Source organism: Odontesthes bonariensis, chromosome 20 (genome assembly GCF_027942865.1).
Source record: "Odontesthes bonariensis isolate fOdoBon6 chromosome 20, fOdoBon6.hap1, whole genome shotgun sequence".
Lineage (NCBI taxonomy): Eukaryota > Metazoa > Chordata > Actinopteri > Atheriniformes > Atherinopsidae > Odontesthes > Odontesthes bonariensis.
In genome coordinates this window covers 17,638,057-17,658,720 of record NC_134525.1, presented here as the reverse complement: position 1 = coordinate 17,658,720, position 20,664 = coordinate 17,638,057, and the positions used below count along the sequence as shown (strand labels likewise).

Here is a 20,664-nt window from a genome sequence, read left to right as displayed (position 1 = left end):
CAAAAGGCAGAGGCAAAATGAGACAAGTAGGTACTTTGGCAGAGTAATCTGAGATATGCCCTGCACCAGCGTTGCTACTTTACAGTGCAGATTCCAAAAAATAAACGCAAACACATGTCCGTTCTGTTCGACATCTGGACAATGATCTGGCTTTTCTCTTTCTCCCTTTCCTAAGTGGCATAATACAGATGTGTTCAAGGAGGTACAATAGATATTCCTGTGTACAAAGCTTTTGACATTGTGATTGATTTATGTTGAATACTAAGTTTGCATGTTTCATGAGGATTTTCAGATTCAGAGCCTGCCATACAACTACGAACTGATAGCTGTATAGGGATACCAGATCAGAGACACGAACAGATAAGGAAGAAGTGCACAGCTACCTGTTGAGTGCTGTTAAAGCCAGTTGAGTTTGTCAGGGAGTTGTTTCCTGCATACAGTCCTGACGTTGTTGTGAAAGTACCACCTTTAAGGACAAAAATAACAGTACTTTGATATATACACACACACAATGTTATAGCAAAAGAAAAGATTCAAACTCCAGCAGTGGAAAGCAAAGCAGTGACAAACATGAAATGGTACATTGTTTGGGAAAAGAAAAGATTAGTCTTTTTTTTTTTTTTAACTATTAAAAGGGGGTTAACAGAGCCAGGCCTCAGGGAGAGCTCCTAACAGCGGCCTTATCTTTTCTCCTCTTCCTTCCTTATCAGTGATTGGATCAAACCTGATGAATGACGGGGTGGAGGTGGGGGGGGGGGACCTGCTTCCAAGCCCGCACAATGTGAGGAACACAGGAGACTGTTGTGTGTAAGCTACTGAAGGGTGGCGTGGGATGAAGGGGGTGGAAACGGTGGATGCACTGAGTCCGAGCATGAGGGTGCTGGGGGGAGAGAGAGTGTGTGTGTGTGTGTATGTGTGCGGGGGGCATTTAAGTGACACTGAGATGTATATAAAGGAGGTTGAGGTCGGAGTGCGTAGTGCTGGGAGGGTTCGCTCCTGAAATCCAGGCTTAATGAATATGTATGCTCCTCTTTTCACTTGCTCAAAGGATGGTCCTCCTGGGTAATTAAATCATTCAAAAGGATTGATAGCATCTAATGGCTTAATAATATACAAGGCATTAGTTACAGGGAGAGAAGAGCTGCATCAGCCCTCTGGGGCACAACCTCTCATCCACCTGTACTGTCATGTCAAACCAGAGAGCAGCAGGAAGTGCAGCTCAACGTCAGCCAAAAGCATCCGCACAAGCTGAATTCGAGGCAAAAGCAAATAATGATTGCAATGTGTGGATAATTGTTTATCAAGCATAGCATATGAACTTTATTCTGCATGCCAATGATAAAATCAGTTACGTAATGTATAATCAGTCAGTTTTGGACACATTTTCCACGAAGAGACAGAAGCTCAAATTTGAATGATTTAATTGCAAATGATGTATTAAAAACAAGAGTGTCATCTAAAGTCTCACATCCTTTACAAATATATTACCGTCTTCTGTCCACACAAACACTGACACATATAGGCATACAGCCACAAGACTTATTTATTAACGGGCACTCTATAAACATCTTACATTATCGTCATCCTGATCCTCCCACAGCCAAAAGGGTATCCCCACAGCTACAGTGAAAATAAGGTGGGAGATAAATTTACTGTTTTTAAATGAGGGCGTAATTACACCTTTGTTGTCAGAGACAAACACAGGGAGTTCCTTTCATCCTCTGGCCACTGGCCCCATCAGCAGGGCCCTCCCACACCGTGACAAACATGAAGCAGCTTTCAGAAAGGGGGGAATGATTGGGGAAGTTTGTGTGTGTGGATGGAGGGGCAGTGTGGCATGAAAGTTATGAAAGTCAACATGGAAAAGAGAGGACGCGGCGTAGTGTTTGGCCTTGTCAGTTAGTTATCCACCCTACAACACAGAAGCAGCGTAGGCTCTAAAAATGACAAAGATCCACACAGCAGTTTTCCTGCATTTCGTCCTGGCCTCTACCAGTAATTTTTTTTGTCAGAACCGTTCTCTCCCTTTGTTGTTTTGTTTAATGTTTCAAGGTTACCAGAGGGATTTATACAACTTTTTGTGCTCTGCAGAAAAGTTCAACATCAAGTGAAAGTGCTCTGGAACAATAAGACAAGACAAGACTGCGAAGGACAACAAATTAGCCTAATGCACAGTTCAAACAGTCATAAAAGCTCTCACTGGCAGCGTTTGAGGTTGCTCTGTGGAGAACAAGGAGCCACATAAAAGCCGAGGGGACCCCTGCTAGCCCAGTGAGAATGAGCCCATGCTGTTGGGAGAGGTGGTGCTGGTTATAGTAGGGGGAGAAAGAAGGGGTCTTGTGGTTCCCCAGGGGGCATGTTTTCTCTCCCTCCCCCTGTCCTGCTCCAGTTAGTTCACTCACTCAAGACCAGACATCATCCCTCCCTCCTCTCCTTCCCTTCTGCCTTCTGGCTCCACAATTGGAAGTCCATTTGCTTTGCTTGATCAGTCCCTTTGCCATGGGCTATGTCTATCATCAGTGCACAATATTTGTAGCAGAAGTTTGTATGCCCCACTTGGGAATAGGCTATCAAGTCCAGATGGGGCTCTACTTAAAAAAAAAAAAAAAAAAAAAAAAAGGGGGAAAAAAAAGGCCAACAGAGGCTTTAGCTTCTTCAGATCGTAACGCCATTGGGACAGAATGCTGGAATCCAATTATTCACCTAATTAGCATCTGCTCAGTCCCACCATCAGTGTAAAGTCTTTAGTCTCCTCATACGCATAATATGCTTGAACTTTTTTCAGACAATCAGTGAGACGCTTTGCATAAAAAAATATCAGAAAGGATTGCCAAAAAAAATGCCATCGCCACCCATTAGAGTTCAGCGCCACTACTTCAGTAACCATTAAAAGCTCCACTGGATGAAACATGAAAGCAATGAGCAAAAACATTAATTTAATCTTCCTCAGTCTTGACAGCTGGCCACAGGCTGGCTGGTTGCAGGGACACTGACAGAGCGGGGAATATCAGTTGTGGAAAAAGTGTCCTTGGTTGGGACACCCAGGCCTAAGGCACATCGCCCAGGCAGATCAATAGGCCAGAAAGAATAATGATGATGGTGTGGCGGAAGGCCAGAGCGACAGTTAGAGAACCCAGTCCCAGAAAAGTGGTCAATCTGTCATCTAACATGGCTGTCAATTACTAACGCACTTAACGCTAACGTGGGGCATGCGATAGCCAGAGATAGTAGGAGAGAGTGATGGACAGACGGAGATAGACGGAAGGAAAGAAAAAGACAAAGTAAGAGCATAATACTTGAAGATGAATGGGCACATAATACTGTCATCACGAATTAAACCACTGAAGGCAGGATAGAAGCTTGTGCATTCTGCTACACATGCCCTGGCTCCTTTTCCCCTTCTTCCTCTATCTGTCTGTCCATTTTCAGGTGCTCTGATGCGTGCTGCAAAACTCTGACTGCGGCCAACTGTATTTGGTTAAGAGGCGTGGAAAAGAGGCTTCCCCAAGCAACATCTGCTGCTGAGCTGGCGTTATTTATTGTGAAATACTCAGGAGGCTTTTCAGCAACATGTGGAGATATTTCAACTGTCACACTTTAGATATTGGAGAGAACACAAAGACGGAGCTAGCTTCTAGTTCACTGTTGCTATACAGTGCACGTGAAGACAGGGCTTTCCTTAACCGACGAAGTGAGTGAAGAGAATGAATAACAGAAACAAAACATTTCCGCATTCGGTTGATCTACATTTAAACTGAGCGCAAAAAAAAGAGGGGGAGAGCAGGGCGCAACAACTCATCTTTATCGGTTTTAAGGCCATAAATCTCTGTCCTCAGCGCTTAAACAAATACAAATATGATCACAGGGAGAAAGAAAACAAGAGCCGGGGAGCGACATGGCTGGTGCCTCCTAAGTGCCTGCCATTTTTCCATCTGTGTTGATTCTTTTAAGAGGGGAGGACAGTGAGGCAGTCGCGGCTGCACATAACACGACCGGGATGCAACCATTGTCTGGGCTGAGGATGAGGGCTGCGTCTTGAATAAGTCTGGCTCTGTATGCTATTAAATCAGGAACAGAGGGCCATTTCTTTAATCCGTTTATAAACATTACAATAAACCTTATTTGGTTGGCTACCCAGAAGATGAATATTTTGACAAAGGACTGAAATAGATACACAAAGACATGTATCAAACAGGGAAAACATATATTGAGCTGGAAAAAACAGCATATTTTACCATATTTTAAGATTGCTGGTGAAACAAAACCTGCTTTATAGTTATGTAAACCTGCCATAATGTTAACCATTTTGTTTGCTCCATTTTTACACCATGCAGACCTCATGCCTCGTCTGAATAAACAGAGGAAAAGATAAAAAAATGTAACAAAGATGTCCTCACCCTGCATCTGGTAACTATAGGGAGCCTGTCCTGTTTGTGGTGTGGTGAAGCCAGAGCTGTAGCTTAGGAAGCCCGTCTGTCCCGGGGACTGGGACTGGCTCAGACCCCCCTCCGTCTTTATTCCTGCCCACAATGGACCGAAATCAGTTAGTGACACCAGATCGGTTTGATGCACAGACGACAGCCAACACAGTTTTACGTTACACTGGACACATCAAAGGGACACCGCCTCTGTCTGTTAGCATAACACATTAATAACAAGGGAAGAGCAGTTAGGGATTAGCCGAAAAACGATTTCCACGATCCTCCGTTGTTTAGACACATTATCTTGCTCTGGGTTCTATCAAACAAGGAGCTGACTGTTGGGCTGCAAAACCACAGGCATGTTTGGATGACGATTGTTTGATTTAGCTATAACAATAATAACAACTGCAATTATTATCATTTAGGTCATAAGTTAAAAGATGCACAAGTAATGAATCATTTTGCTTGTGTTTGTGAGCTACACCGACCACTGCCTTGGCTGAATCAGCCGCAGTGTAGTTTCTATCCAACAGTAGGTCGCAGGACTCAATTCAAATAAACAGTGTAAATTCCTCCACATATTGCAGAGTTTTCTGGGGGTCAAAACACTCCAAAAGCTTTGGAAAAATAAAGTCATATTACTCTGTACTTTCTCTTGCAATGCCAGAGGAAACCAGTTTCTGTTTTGAGATTTATATCTATAATCTTTCTGATCTATCTGAACAGCTTCACAAGCAAATTCTTCTTTATTGCGTTGCCTGAGAACATACAGGCACTAAACAACAACTCAGCATCTCTGCTGCTCTTGGTTTGCTGGAGGAATTGCGGGAACATGGTCAGGAATGAGCGCGGTCTTGGTCCTGACCTTTAGAAAGGAAAAGTATTTATCTCTCATTTTATGCATACTTAGAGTTAAAAGATTACTGACAATATTAACATACTTACTGAGATAGAGGAGCTCTCTGTGTGATGTGTGTAAATCTTACCATAAGCCGGGATGCCATAGGGCTGGCCAGGCTGGGGGTAGCTAGCATAAGCCGCGGCCTGCTGCATTCCTGTGGTGTACTGCGTCTGTCCATACGCAGCCATGTTTTGGGATGAAGGGGTAGGGAGAATATGTGGATATGTTCTGCTATTTGAGAAAAGAAACAAAAAAACAAAAGTGAGAAAGGAAGGCAGAAAGAAAGAGAAAGAAGGTCTACCCGCAAACTCTCACACCAACTTTGCTAGCTGACAAATTCCTTCCGATTGTGCTACGTTATTCTCAACAGTCAGCCAAGCCATAAGACAGATAGTATCACATACCTCATATACATACAGAAAGAACAATAAATGCCAAAGGAAATTTTTGGAAGATAATAATTACAACAGATTTCAGAGCGCACAAGCTGCAGACATCCAGGCAAACAAAGCCAGCCAGAAAGCCCCGATCTCGCAGAAGGATCTAATTAAAGATCCAAATGAAGTTGGATGCTGCTTATTTTTTTATAGAAAAATAAAAGAAACCTTACTTGGAAGGGTAAATCTGTGGAGAGAACTGGTGAGTTTGTCTTGGGCTGAAGCCACTGGTTCCAATAGCTGGGGAGAGTTAAAAAGAAGAGAGGCAAGCACATATTTAAACATTAAGAAATAAGGTAAATATTATCCTTTACCAAAAAAACTCCTGGATTCCAAGGAAACAGTAATTATACTGCGCTACTCTATTTATTGTGGTAAACTGATTTACAGTTGAAAACCGGAGAGCAATAATAAAGCATAAATAATCAGGTAAGAACATCAGGTTCTTCTCCCGACCCGCATATCTCTGAGACACTTCTGGGCTGCTATGACAACTGCTGGTGCAAACACACAAGATGGTCTGAATCTCGGCCAGTGGTTTCAAGCCACAAACACACTGGACATGAGAACCCCGACTGAAGGCAGAATGCTACTGCAAAGTCATTCAGTCATTAAGAATATGCAACTCCACAGTGCTGCATACTTCAGTGGTTAAACTTAATCCAAAGACAACTCAAACGAGCACACTTGCTTTGAATGCGCATCAAGATAAACACAAAGAGTAAAAAATATATATATATATGGCTTCTAAATGTCAAACGACGGCTTTGGCAAAATACATTTAAATGTTAATTTTGGACCAAAAAAAGCACAAAAGACTCAGCCTGCAATATGGCAACTATCAACTTTATAGCTACAATGAAAAAAATATATATAACATGATTAGTTTTAGTTTGTAAGAAGTATGCACATTTCATCTCAAATCATGTTGAAATTTGCTAACAAAATTAATAAATAGCTGTATGAATCAGAATATGTTTAATCTGACAAAACATGTATTTAATCAATAAAAAAGTGCAGTGGAGTGGCACAGTTTTGAAACATCTGTCTAATTGGTTGTGACATGTAAAATGAGGGATTTGGTTGCGGGGGAGTGCTAACTGTATGAAACTGTATGCCGTAACCCCTCACACACGTTATTAATACTGAACACTTTTCCCACATCAGCAGCACCTGCCACTGGACAAAACCTTCTCTTCTGAACAGAGCTTTGGGTTTCCCCATGGAGGATATGGGGTATAAAATTACTAAATTTCATTAATATTGTTAGAGACAAAAGTTGTACAGTGATTTATGCGTTCCTAGTGTTAAGTATCAAGTACTTAGTTAAACAGTTGAGGAAATACAGGAAAATTAGCGGCAAGTTAATACCATGCACAGTTGGAAGTGCCGCTATTAATAAATGTTTATAGAAAATGTAACATACAGCTGCAGGTTGATGCGGGAAATGGGGAAAAAATTATCACATTAGTGATCATTTGTATTACAATTCCTACAATGCTCATTGCAGCCCTGGCTTTATCCAGCAGTGTGTTTATGTACGTGTGCGTTTGTGTCTGTGTGAGATTTTCACTGCTAAAAGGAAGGTGTGAAAGCCCTGGCCCTGACAGGGCGATAGGGTAACAGCCCGTGGAGAGCGAGGGCCACTGGGACGCCGTGTCACTCCACTGGACAGACAGGCTCAGAGCATTACAGGTCATAATTCAGTCCTCACTGACATGGGAACCATCACAGTGAGCAGACACACACACACAATCACAAGAAAGCAAGCGCAGCATATAAATGTGCTGACAAAGTTAAGGCAGAGTCTTTTGTTCTATCCAGGCACGCACGTTATATTGCCGTTTTAGGTGCTGAGACACTTCCAGAGGTCAGGTTTATCAGTCAACTGTCTCTGGGCTCGTCTCATCATCAATTTGGTTCTGTAGCTGAGTGTGTGTGAGTGTCAGTGTGAGAAGCAGCCAGACCCATGAGTGGACACAGCAGACCAGTCTTTTCCTCTCACCTGATCCTGAGAAGCTGTCTAAAACGGTGTCTGCTACTGAGGAGGCGAGTTCGCTGCTGCTCATTGGCTCTGTTTTAACTGCAAAAAAAAGAAGGAAACCACAGTGTCACCAAATCAACGTCAGGAAAGAAGAATAGTGGACTCTATATGTTAAATACATTAGGTTTCTATAAATAAAATAATATATATATAAAAATAAAATAACAAAGCAAAAAAAATGAGAGTGGAAAGGAGAGAGGAGTTAAACAACTATCTACTACATTATTATAACTATATTTACAGCAAGATCAGCTCATTTACATGTATTGTAAAATTAAACACTTCATTACATTTGCAATAGTTCAGATAGTCATATTATCCACAATGCTGTAGAGATGATCAAATATTCAGTCTATAATTAGAATCTCACTCAACTTAAAGATAGTGAATTTGTTCCAAAAGTGCATTTTAACGATTTTGAATCTTGAAACGACACCAGACATCAGGTACATTTGATGGAGCATTGTGCTACTCAAACAAACTACTCCGAAATTAGATTAAATGTTTAACTCAAATAACTTCACTTTACAAGAACATAGAACAAAATAAAAACTCTTCTCAATGCGTTTCAAAGAGCTCGGCTGAGACATGCAAGTGCAATTGAAATGTCAAGGAAATATATGGTGGATCAAATCTTTTTAAGAGTGTAGCGAAAGCTGTTTGACCTTGACTCCATTATACAGCCCAGCAATAGATTTGAAGACAATTTCATAGCTTTCTGACAGCTAAGGAGTCTTTTAAATCAATCCATTTCACTTCAGGCGGGCTGAAGGAATTTTTTTTCCCCCTTTCTTTTCTTTTTTAGCAAAACAAATTGACAATGTGGGCAGAGGAGTCATGCTCAGTGGAATCTCTCATGGTTGAAGAAGCCATTTTCTATCATGTTTTACATGTTTCCGCTATGCTCACACAATGCAGAAACACATGTTGATGAGGGGTATTACTTTTTAACAACACACCGATGAAAAAAAAGAATAGTGGCAAAGTGCATGCATGAACTGGCAAACACTCAGGTCACATGGCACACAATAACCACTGTATTCAGGAAACAGCGTGGAGCATCTCCATGAAAACAAAACGCTCAGAATGCAAGTTCACAATCTGAGCAGTCAATGACAATGAATTAAGGTCCAGTCAGTGCCAAACCATGCTTGCAAAAGAATACCACAAAAAAAGACAATAAATACCAGAGTTTCTTAATGAAAGGCACAATAGTTGAGGCAATTTACAATGTCGCAGCTGATAAACTGTGTGTTAACGGGCAGGAATTTGAGTAACACAAATGACTTAACAAGTAAAGTAGCTGGTTTAAAACAGTCAACTACAAAGAATGCTTTCATACAAGTTGGGAAAAACACCAAGTATTGTCCTTTCATCGTGTCACTAGAAGTAGACAAACCTGCAGTGGACTGTGAGTTAGAACCTAACAACCAGTCTGCAGTGGTAAGCATTGTGATGTTATCACCTATGGGAAAGAAAGAATGGCAAAGGGACACATGACAGTTTGCATCATGACTACGGGCCCTGTGTCATGAACACTGAGGAGAATAAACCTTGAGCTCCAGGCAGAGATGAACATGAAGATCACATGACAAGGGGTGATTTTAATAACTTGCTGGTTTGTGATATGAGCATGACTGCTTCACTAAACAAAGGCTCAGATTTAAAGCATAGGCGAATCACCTGAGCAAATAACTATGTACAGTAGAAACCGCATGCAAAGCTCGATCGTTTCCATGCTGTGGGCTTTGAATAATTACATGGTTGCTTAAATAAACAGCTAATAGTTGCTGGAACATCTACTGTAGCTACTGAATTGTTCAAGATACAAATGTTGGGACAGAAAATCATATATAAGGCTCAAAATAATCAACATTGCAAGCTAGCAAATATGAATAATATTCTCACTGCTGTTTTTGGTTGTTATTGTAATACATTTTTAAAAAGAAGTGCAGGTAATTGACCCTAAATATAGTGACACAATTGTTTTCAGTGCATTAAAGTACCATCAGACTTTTAAGTCTCAAAGCAGTATTTTACATTTGGAAATAACACACATACATTGCACCCCAAACATACCTTCAGTGCCATTGGGTGTCATGGAATTGTTAGTGATGTGCGAGTTGTCGAGGTTGAGACCATTAGGTGATTCGTTGCTTCCACTTACTCGGCTGTGAGGACTGGCTAAATCCTGCATTTCCATAGACCTGACAGGACACACACACACGCACACACACACACAGAAAATCAAATTACACATTTCACTCTGGTTTCAGGGAGAGCACGGAGCTCTGATAGAAACACAGTTTGCACAGTTGTAAAATGCAGGAGATACCGAAGGAGAAAAAAAAAACATTCAAGCCTACATTAGTAAAAAAAAAAAAAAAGTTTCAATTAAAAAAAAGGAAAAATTTCAAATACAAAGCAAAAGTGTGACACACAAACTCAGACACACATTTGCATACGCACACAGACAAACAGTGTGAAACTGGAAGCTTTGAAATAAATGAGAAATGTTTTGATGGGACGGTTTCCGATCTCACACACGGTCCCAGCTTTACATGTTGTGAAAACAAAATGTTTACTGTTAAATCAGTGTTGTGTTTCATGGGGCAAAAAATGGCCTAAAGTGTATATCATTTGTGCAGCAATGAAGACTGCTAACAGATGTTTTCTGGATGGAGGCCATGCTTAATGTGCCTGTTAAAAGTGCTGCAATCGGCCTGATTATAAAAGAGTCTATGCCTCAGTGATGGGCAGATGAGGAGCTCGTGAGGCATGTATTTGCTCTGGCAAGCTCCTTAATTGTTTCTGTGTTTATACAAAAGACCACGCCACAGAAAACATTATTCTATCTTCTCATTTGTGTGCTCAAAGGATTTGATCGTAGACAGACAATGGAGTAGAAAGAAGGCACAGGCGATTTGAAAAGTGCAGCCACAAACCCTACACCTCATTTGTCTCCGCCACTGTTCCAATTGCGACGGCAAGTTAATGAAATCAGCTTAAAATGTTTTGTACATTACACTGACATTTTCAATTATATTTCAGGGTTACTGGCATCTCTGCTATTGATAGATGTAAGCCTTTACACAAGGCCACAGAGATAAATCCTCAAGTAACTCCGAGTAGTGTGAGAGTGATATCAGATGCCACAAATTATCTGAAGAGATTGAGATGAAATGACAAAATGGATTAACTGAATTTAAGATGACTGTATAAAGTTATGACGCTTCAGTTTAGCATGGCGATTCAGTCCTTTTTTTTGTGCTTCAAGTGAAAATTAGGAACCTAAGTGTATATTTTTAAGCAAATGATCAGAGTCCAAAAAGACAATTTAAATAGCAAAAATGACGCAGCATTAAGAAAAAACAGCAACACAAAAGGGTGAATCAATTAATTTCACCCATGCTCCAGTAATGGAAGCTGCAGTTTCTTTTTCACAAAGGTATATTCCTTTTTTCTTTCCCTAAAATATCGCACCTTCCAAACATACATTATAAACTACGCCTCTTTCCTGCAAACACGCTACTCAGCCCTGTGTTCTCCTGCTCAACTCAAACTTTTTAAGTCATGCACTATGGGCTAAAAAAGCCTTCACAATCCCAAATCGGTGAACATAAAAGGCAGACAAAATGTTGCCAGTTGTTTAGCAGAGTCTCTACGGCACATCTACTGCCACACAGAGAGCTACACGTCTCTGGTGCTGCCACAACGGTGCTCTTACCTGAAGCTAGATGGCTCTGAGTCCTCTCAAACCACACTCCCTTTCTTTATTCTGCCTCCACCTGCCCCAGCAGAAACAATGTCACTCCTTGTTATTGCGGCTCGATGTCACAATCCGGAGCCATCCATGACACAAAAAGACTTGTCTGAGAAAACATTATTGTTATTCTGAAGCAGAATGGGAAGAGAAGGCTGGCGGGGGAACAGAGGCTCACATTGTCTCTCTCTGAGCCGCAGCCCTGCTCCACTGTTCTTTCCTCCTCCAGGTCCTCCCTCCTCCCTAAGCGAGGGGAGCATGGCCAAATGACGGAAAGGTGATTCATCATTGGTCTACGACAGCTGCAAACTGGATTAGCCCTCCCCCAATCAACATGCAAAGCGGCTTAGCCAAGGTAAGCAGGAAGGGGTGGGGTGGGGGTGCTGTAAGGGGGTGAAGGAGTAAAGGTAGGCAGAGGGGTGAGGGGTTGGGGATAGAAGGGGCTGAGGGGCAGTAGAGTGTGGGAGAGCCTTCCTACTCTCCTGCATGAGGTAGTCTGCTGCTGGAAGGAAGATGGGACTTGTTGAGCAGAAGCAAGTCAAGCGTGACACCCCTAGCATCTTCAGCAGATCTTTCATCTGCAATTGACACTATCTGAAATTTATCAGCACTCCTCCTCCAGGCATACTGACAGGTCCTAATGACCATCAGGGCTGCTTCCCACAGGCCTGCCCTAGCCTGGGGCCACAGCACAGTACGAAAATCCGCAACTTCACAGCCACGAACAGAAATGCATGGAGTGCAACTTGTACACACACACACACACACAAACATACACATTCTATAAATCCCATCTTTCATCGTGGCAACACAAAAGTTCATGCTTATGTCTTTTTCTTTTAGCACATAAAGACACATAACTCATGCCTGTATGGCTACATATATACACCCACACACACTCATACACACACGCACGCACGGGCACTTCAGAGGCCCCAGATGAGTGGTGTAAACGCACACACACACATCTCTCTCACACACACAGGGCACTTTAGAGGCCCCCAGATCAGTGGTGCATCTCAGACAATGAAGGAGACTGGAAACAAGAACATGGAGAGCATATGGAGCCACATATGTTTCCTATGACGCTACGAATGCCTCTATTACTCTCCTTTAGCTGACAGTTACATTTTGCTGTCCACTCCCGCTCGGCTTGCTTCTCTGCAAACATCAAGCGGAGCCATATACTTGCATCGCTATAACACTATATTAGACTTGACTCCAGCCCACCAAGGGAATAGGGGGTCCAAAAAAAGGTCAAAGGTATTCATCTGGTCAGGAAAAAAGGGAAAAAAAAGACATATAAGGTCTTTTCAAAAATCCTGGCATGATTTTTTAATGGCTGACTGTTTACATGAGCTAGGGTAACCTGAGCTCCATGGTCTTAAGCTTTTTTTTTCTTTTTTTTTTTCAACAGGCTTTGCTCTTTACACCAAGGCAAAGCCTTCATGAATACCATTCCAGCTTTACAATTTGCCTCCCCTCCCACTGATTATGGCACAGCCATCTTAGCAAACATAACCATTATATTTCAGTCTAACTTTTAAAAACCGTGGACAACAGCAGTGCCTCCTCCTTACGTTTCTATATACTCAAATTTGCGGAAGGGATGTTAAAAGACAGAAAAAAACCCCCCAAAAGTTAAGAAAATCCACTGAGGTAAAAGCCATGAAGACGAAAGAGAAACACATTCTGCCACAGCACATTAACGGCGATCACAGAGTTGGGGGGTGGGGGGGTTATGGAGAGAGAGTGTTGTGGTAGATTGATGTGGTGTGGTGTGTGGTGGCTGGTTTCTCTGCTCAACAATGCAGGCCAATAAAGCCATTACCATGCTGGTGTCTCTACCAGTGCCAGCAGGTGAAACCAGCCAGGTGAAGAGAGAGGGAGAGCAAGGGAGGAGGAGGAGGGACGGCTGAGATTTAAAAGCAAAAACAAAGCTTTCTTCTTTACAGCTGAATATTTATTATTGAAAAAAAAAACGGGGCTGCATTCAGCTATCTTTGATGTGCGTCTTTACTTCAACCTGAGCTGCCTGGCCTTTGAAGCCAACGAGAACAAAGCCCGGCTAGATGAAGCGCTGGAAGTGTCATGAAGAAGACGAAGTGCCACAACACGCTTCATTCATGGCGGCTTGCTGGCCTTTTTGTTTCGCTTTACTTATTCCAAGACCTGCATTTCCAAGAGTAAATATAGCCACTGCCAAGCTTTTAGCATAGATCGGTGCAGTATGCAGGGTGTCTGACCTGGCACAAATAGCTCCTTCTCCTTCATCTACCTGTATCACTGCACAAGCGAGGGTTTCCTGATTCACACAAACAGGGTTGTTTAAAATAAAAAAATTTTTTTAATTTTTTTGTATCTTCATATGATGATGACAACAGATGCAACTAAAATCCAAGCAGAATACACTGAAAAAGTACTCCCCCCTTTTTCATTCATACTATATTAGTCGTCCTTTAAATTTTACAGACTACATAGTCCAGGTGTTGTGTGTTACAATTTTTGCAAAACAATGCTTTAATCAAAATCTAACTTTAAAACGACTAATCCCCACTTAAACTGGTCAGCTGAATCCACATGGTGGCCCAGGAAAAATAAATCCACTGGCAAAGAATGTAGTTGCAGACAACAATTGGACACAGATGTGAGTGGAATTAGGCGCAGATTACAGAACGCTACACTTCACTTGTGTCTCTGTACGTGGCCAAAGAAATGACAGCTGCCAACAAAGGCAACATTAAATTGTTTTGCTTTTTTTTGTTGTCCCCCCCAATCTAAAAACAATATTTTACAGAACTACACCACATCTCTAATAAAGTTAACTAATAAGAAATTATAAGGTGGTGTAATTTTCGTTTCTTTATTTTATGATTTATAAGGGGAAAAAAAAAAAATCTGTTTGAATTATTAGAAAATGAAATTATATTTTACCTGTTCTGCTCAATGCCCATCTCTTATACCAATATGCCAATTTTAGCCCGGTATACAAGCGAGATATTTGGTGACAAATCACGAAAAACGAGAAAAATTTTGTGCTCGTCTGTAATCACAAGCACAATTATCCGCAGATGTCCTCTATGTAGATGTACAATTTGTCTCTCTCCTTTGGCTCTATCTGACATTGTGCTCCAGCAATTCGCTCAATAGCTACATTAAATCTGTTAATACTTTGCTCTTCAACCTTCGAAATGATTTCCAGAAGGCCACTTTGCCTTTGAGGGGCCATCAAACAAGATTTAAGGTGGACATTTTATCACAACCTGCCGACCACCGTGACCACTGCAGAGCGAGAGGGACTTTACAAGAGAAAGCTGAAAAAAGGTCCAGGGGTCAAATCTTAACGACTGTGTCGCTTTAATGCCTGTGACTTGTTGTCTTAATTCTTTTAAATATGGCACCGTGATCTTTTATACTGAAGAAATCATTAGCTATACAGTTGAGGAAGAAGAAAGGAAGAAATTTCACGCTAAAGCAAAATAGATCCCTGGTTTTAGTTATGTTCTATTTTATTCAAAACGATCTATAGGCCCATTTCCTCGGCTTTACACTTTCCTGAAGCGTCTGTCTTCCTTATTAGCACAACCAACATAATTGTATTCACAAAGAAAGCACATAAAAAGATACTGATGATTAGAGAGCTGTAGTGGCAATTATCAGAAAGCTAATTTCCTGCTTTTTCTAACAAATATTTCAGATCCAAACAGCGACGTGTTAACAACACAACACCTCACAGTATTTAGTAAACAGCCCCTGCCCACTAATCGCCCACAACAGGCTACCTAATAGAGGGTCCCTATAACCCTCTTCCCTCTCTTGTGCTGTCTTTCCATCTTCCCCTCTGATAACTGAGCAGGGCCGGATCATTTAGCGCTCTCTGTCTTTCACCATTTTCAATCTCCAGGCCAAGGGCCTGTTCAGCCAGACGCATCCATACGGAAGGCATCAGTTCTTGGACAAACAATGCCACCGCTGCAGCCACACACCGCAGCTACACATGCATGAAGCACTGCAGTCAGGCGGAGAGACCCTGATCTCTCCCTATGAAAAGCAAATACGCAATGTAAACAGCCTCAAATCAGCCTGCTCATTATCTGTTAATTGGATAAATAAGGTTATTGTGCGTGTGAATAGCTGCAGCAGGCGGTCACACACACACACACACACACACACACACACACACCCACACACACACACACACACACACTGTCATGTTTGTCGAAATGAAGCAGAGGCCACTTTGCAGGCAGGCTGGCTCACTAGCTCATCCTAACCTCTTCATTTCCTCTCTTTCATCAACACACACCTTTCTAAACACCAAAAAGGGCAGGAGTTTGAAAATGACTGGAATTAGAGGGTGAAAAAGGAAACAGGAATAAAGGACAACCTTGACGCACACACACACGATACACAATAATTCCCTGACTTGCGGTGTAAGCCTGTGATCATACGCACAACATTAAACCAGAAAATCCTTCAATTAGAGAGGCTGGAGATTGCAGCCGGGGGAATCATCTTCCCTACGCAAGAAACAGCGGAGAGCGGAGACGCTGCCCGGTCGGGAGTCCAGGCCTGTTGTCTTGGTTCAGACGCTTAGAGGCTCTCAGGTCTCCTCGCAGCATTCCTGGCCGCAGCAGATGGCATTAGATGTCAGCTGCTTTAACTGTGTTGGTTTTGTTCGTTCTGCCAGTGGAAAAGGAACTGCAGGGTCCAGCATGTTTTCCTACCCTCATCAAATATGTGAAGTGGGCCATAGGAAAAGGGATCAAATATCTCAAAGGTAAATCTGCAAATATTTACAATGATGATTTTAGTTTTGATGCTAATAAAGATTTTATTTACGTTTTTTTTTTGTTTTTTTTTGGTAATTAAAAGCCATTTTAAATATTTTTTAAATCGCAAATTACTATCAGTGCATACATGGAATTTATACTTTCTGCACCGCATTAACAAATGAATATTTTGTACACAAACTAGGTGTAAATTTAAATTAAACCTTTTCACCCCACATGTATACTACTAATAATAACATATAATATAATAATAAAGGTGTCACATGATGTATCATCTTTAGGAAATTACCAGGTATGCAGCTGCAACTTATTTTTCAATTTCACAATAATTAATTTTAAATCGCAGTGTCATTTATTGTCGATGGACTGCAACAGCCGCTGGGCTGCTGTCACCGTTCAAAATTATTTCTAAAGTTTCACATTTCTTAACATTATCAAAAATGTAGCAGGTCTTGTTTTGCATCCTAACAATTACCAAGATCGGGCCAGAAATGTATTTCTTACCACTGTGGCTTTGCTGACATTATTGCTTTGACTGGAAATTAAATGCTATTAATAAAAATGCTCATACTAATTCATATAATTCAATAGATAATTACACACACACACATACACACACACACACACACACACTGAAATACTAAATTCAAAGAGAAAAGACGTTTCAAACATCACAGAGAAATTAAAGCCATACTCACTAAAATTATATTAGAATCCGTGTGTGTTTATCCCCTCTTGCGTCTTGGTTTAAAAAAAAAAAGAAATCTTCAAGAGAAAGGTCGGTCAGTTCAGCAGAGGGGACAACGCTCTTTCTGAAGCAGCTCTCAGGTGTTGGTAGGATCTGTAGCACAATAAATGTAAACTACAAAACCGCTTTTTTCTTTTTCATTTTAGGTGTTGGAACCCATGGAGCCCCGTGCGGTATCTCAGGAGACTCTGTCGTATTGAGAAAGAGAGTCGTCCGATTACTGCTTCGGGCAGTGACTGGTGAGTGTCTGAGGAAGAGGGAAAAAAAGGGAGAGAGTGAGAGCAACAGGGAGGGAGGGAAGGAGGGAGGGAGGGAGAAAAAACAGTGAATGAGGGAGGGAGAGGGAGGCTGCTGCTGCTGTTTGAAAAAGCAGAAAAGTTGCTCGGTGCTCTCACAGGAAGACTTTGGGTCTGGAGGAGGCACGGGGGAGTTGTGCCTCACACAAGCTCCCCATATGTCATTCACTCAAAGCTTTAAGCAAAAGAGTCCTCTCCAGATTGTATCAGTGGAGACTAAGACAATGAAATGGCAGATATCTCCTCTGGAACAGCAGGCTCTGCTCACACACCCCGAGGGCTCAAACCCCCCCCCCGGCTTCTCTCTTGTTTTTGTTATGCTCTTTTTTTTCCCCTACCACCGCAAACCACTTTTTTTTTTGCTTTCTCTTGGTAAGCTTTTGGGTCAAAGATGGATTTCTTTCTGTCATAGAAGGACTTCAGAGGGCAAACAGGGGGCTAGGTCATTAGCTTAGGTGATGGGGAGCCAGAGGTTTAACAGCGGCCGAGAGGCTCGGCTGTTCCCGTCTCCACAGCACTCTAGTGGAAGTCCTCCGTCAACACATACACACAGCGTCTGTGTGCAAGGTAATGACTGCCTTCTGTCTGCTCCAGGTTATTATTTCAACTGTGCAAAGCTGCTACACAAGGCCACGCTGCTACTGATGAGCTAAAACTGGTGATTTATTCAAGCCGCTGATGAGGTTTGAACAGATTTTGCTACAATATGTCATGACATTATTTCTAAGAATATCAACTGTGTGTCTAGAGGGGTCAGGATATCACTGAACCATTAGAAATTTGTTTTATTTCCACATAATAAAAATGCAGATGAAATACCAACTGTAATACTGACAAATGATTATGAAGAGAGAGGAAATCATACATTTACCACGGTGCAGAGGTGGTGAGAGAGAAAGAGCACCCACGGCTAGAAGAATAGCGCGCTGTGTTAGCTGTTGGGCTCTGTGTCTGCTACTTGCAAATCTTTCTTTCTTACTAGTCGTTTGTTGATGAAAAGACATTTCTTTTAAAAACGTGTTATCAAAAGACTCTGAATTACTCTACAATTATATATTTCAAAATGACTGAATGACTCTTGTCATCCGCAGAGCTCTCAGTGAAAGCAGGTCAACACCAAGCAGCCTCTGGAAAGCTGTAGTCAACAAGAAGCTGACAGAAATAGATCCGAGCTGCACTTCTCTTGATTTAAACACACTGAAGCAGCAATACGGACGTACTCGGTGCTGCCTCCTTTTCTAAACCGACTACCCACAGGTAAATCCATGAGATCCCGTTACAATATCAGAGCTTGAAATATATTGTACATTGAACAGATTCTTGATAACTCAACAGACTAATAGTAGATGCTGAGGGACTCTCAGGTAACTATTTCTAATAGCAGAGGGGCTACACGTGCCAATTATGTCACTGCGCTTTCTCTCTGTGTCAATAAGCAGCTGTATAAAATTAGATGGAGATGTGATTTTTCAAGTGAGTTCTCTTCAAATTGCATAGTATAATTATCCAGAGTTGTTTATGTCTCAGTGACTAAACTCAGATTTTTTCCTCGTACACTCCTGAATGCAGGGCTGTATGTCAAGGCTCCAATCAACGTAGCAGTTTTACTGGGGATGAGTAGTGATTACTTTACTATTTTCATGTTCCACGGTATTAAATTAGAGGCTGTTAAATGCAAGCAGTCTTGTGAAAAGGGCAAATTAAACTTTGTATTTGAAGATGTTATTGTGTAGAGCAGCTGAGCTTCAGCGTAAAGCGTTTGCATGCGGTGAGCCACGTGGATATAAAGACATTCGGTTTTTAGACTATCAAAACGATCAAACAAAAACTCAGATGTCTATGTGAAACAATGAAACAATCATTTGTAGAACAAGAACAACTTTTTACGAATTTAACGTCTGCCAAATGGAAGCTTAACAAGAGATCCACTGATACAGTTCGACTGACATCAGCGCTAAAACAACACTTGCCAAAAACTATATCAAGTCAGAAACTTGAGAGGTGAGCTAAGATTAAATGTGAAGCCGTTCTTTATTAAGGATTATCTTGATGGGACTCAATGGTCTTCATGTGGGGTTGCAGGGATGCCTGCCTGCAATTTAGAGTGAAGAGAGATCTGAAATGTCTGCCACTGCCAACAGGTTATCCTCTCAGCTTCTCACACACATGGAAATAGACTAAATTCCAAATGGCTGATTGAGTTTTTAAGATAAGGCATTGAGGGCTAATGTAAATTTAAATGGAATCTTAGTGCTTTGTTAATTTTTTTTATGCCATTTTCCCCCGTTGTTTCACAAAGGAGAACATCTCGGTAAAGTGAGTTTACTTGTCTTGACAAAGAATATATAAACAGTGTGAAAGAAACAGGAACGGTGTGACAAGGGATCAAATGGTTCAGATGAAATGAAATGCTAACACTCTGGTGACACAGTTGCAATATTTTCATATGCATATGCTGCAAACTTGTTTGGGTAGAGCTACTACAGTGTTGATTCAGTGTCACACATCGGGGAGATCAAGTTCCTTTTTTGACTCAAGTCTCAGCAGAGCGTTACACATTCAGAACCTTTCCCCCCCCAAGAAGGGAAATCTGAACTTGGGATAACTTTGGATGAAAAAACAGTTTTATATATTTTCACAAGCATTACCGGGTGAAGTGTTCACCTATTGACTTAGGAGAAATATGGAAAAAAAAAACAAAAAAAAAAAACCTTAACTGTACAAACCTCCCACTTACAAGTTTGCCCCTGAATCATGTGGGACATTCATTTTTGTCAAAAAGCAAGGGTATTCGGTGTTCCTGAGTCATTAAACATGCACGTTTCCTGCTTCAGAGAAAACAACAAAAAACAACAACAACAACAACAACAACACTTACTGACACAGAGTGACACATCCTCGGTAAAGCAAAGGATGTCCACATGATGACCACAGGAAACTCAAGATTATTTTCATTTATTTCAAGTTTCATTCCTCTTCTGTGTTTTTATGTGAACTCTGTATGGCAACAATGACAACTAACGCAATCAAACATGAAAAAAAGGGGGGAAAAAAGAAGAAAAAACTACCATCTACCAGGCTTTCATTACGCTCTAAAGGAAATCTTTGATGATGCTATGTTGTCACCACAAAAAAAGATTTTGACAGTGCAGACAGATCATTTTGAAGTCCCTCAAGGTAAATTAGTAGCAAGTCAAATGCTTTCAAGTGGTGAATGAAAGTTCTGAGAGAAGGCTGAATTCCTCATAAACAAACATCAGG

At 41.4% G+C, this 20,664-nt stretch overlaps 1 protein-coding gene across 14 annotated transcripts in view; it reads right to left on the bottom strand.

Moving 5' to 3' along the window:
- Positions 1-17,350, bottom strand: part of eya1 (EYA transcriptional coactivator and phosphatase 1) — a 36,044-nt gene extending 18,694 nt beyond the window's left edge. For 4 of the 14 annotated variants that reach the window (XM_075452205.1, XM_075452209.1, XM_075452208.1 and 1 more), the window contains exons 1-8: positions 17,058-17,350; positions 9,883-10,010; positions 9,203-9,268; positions 7,765-7,842; positions 5,933-5,999; positions 5,408-5,553; positions 4,398-4,520; positions 384-466 (exon numbers count right to left, since the gene is read on the bottom strand). In XM_075452205.1, coding sequence (XP_075308320.1) covers positions 384-466; positions 4,398-4,520; positions 5,408-5,553; positions 5,933-5,999; positions 7,765-7,842; positions 9,203-9,268; positions 9,883-10,006 — 687 coding nt within the window. In that variant the 5' untranslated portion in view covers positions 10,007-10,010; positions 17,058-17,350. Of the gene's footprint in view, positions 1-383; positions 467-4,397; positions 4,521-5,407; positions 5,554-5,932; positions 6,000-7,764; positions 7,843-9,202; positions 9,269-9,882; positions 10,011-11,530; positions 11,838-17,057 lie in introns of those variants that run through there. The other 10 variants (XM_075452211.1, XM_075452215.1, XM_075452213.1 and 7 more) reach the window with 4 other exon arrangements.
- Between the last annotated feature and the right edge of the window lie 3,314 nt (positions 17,351-20,664).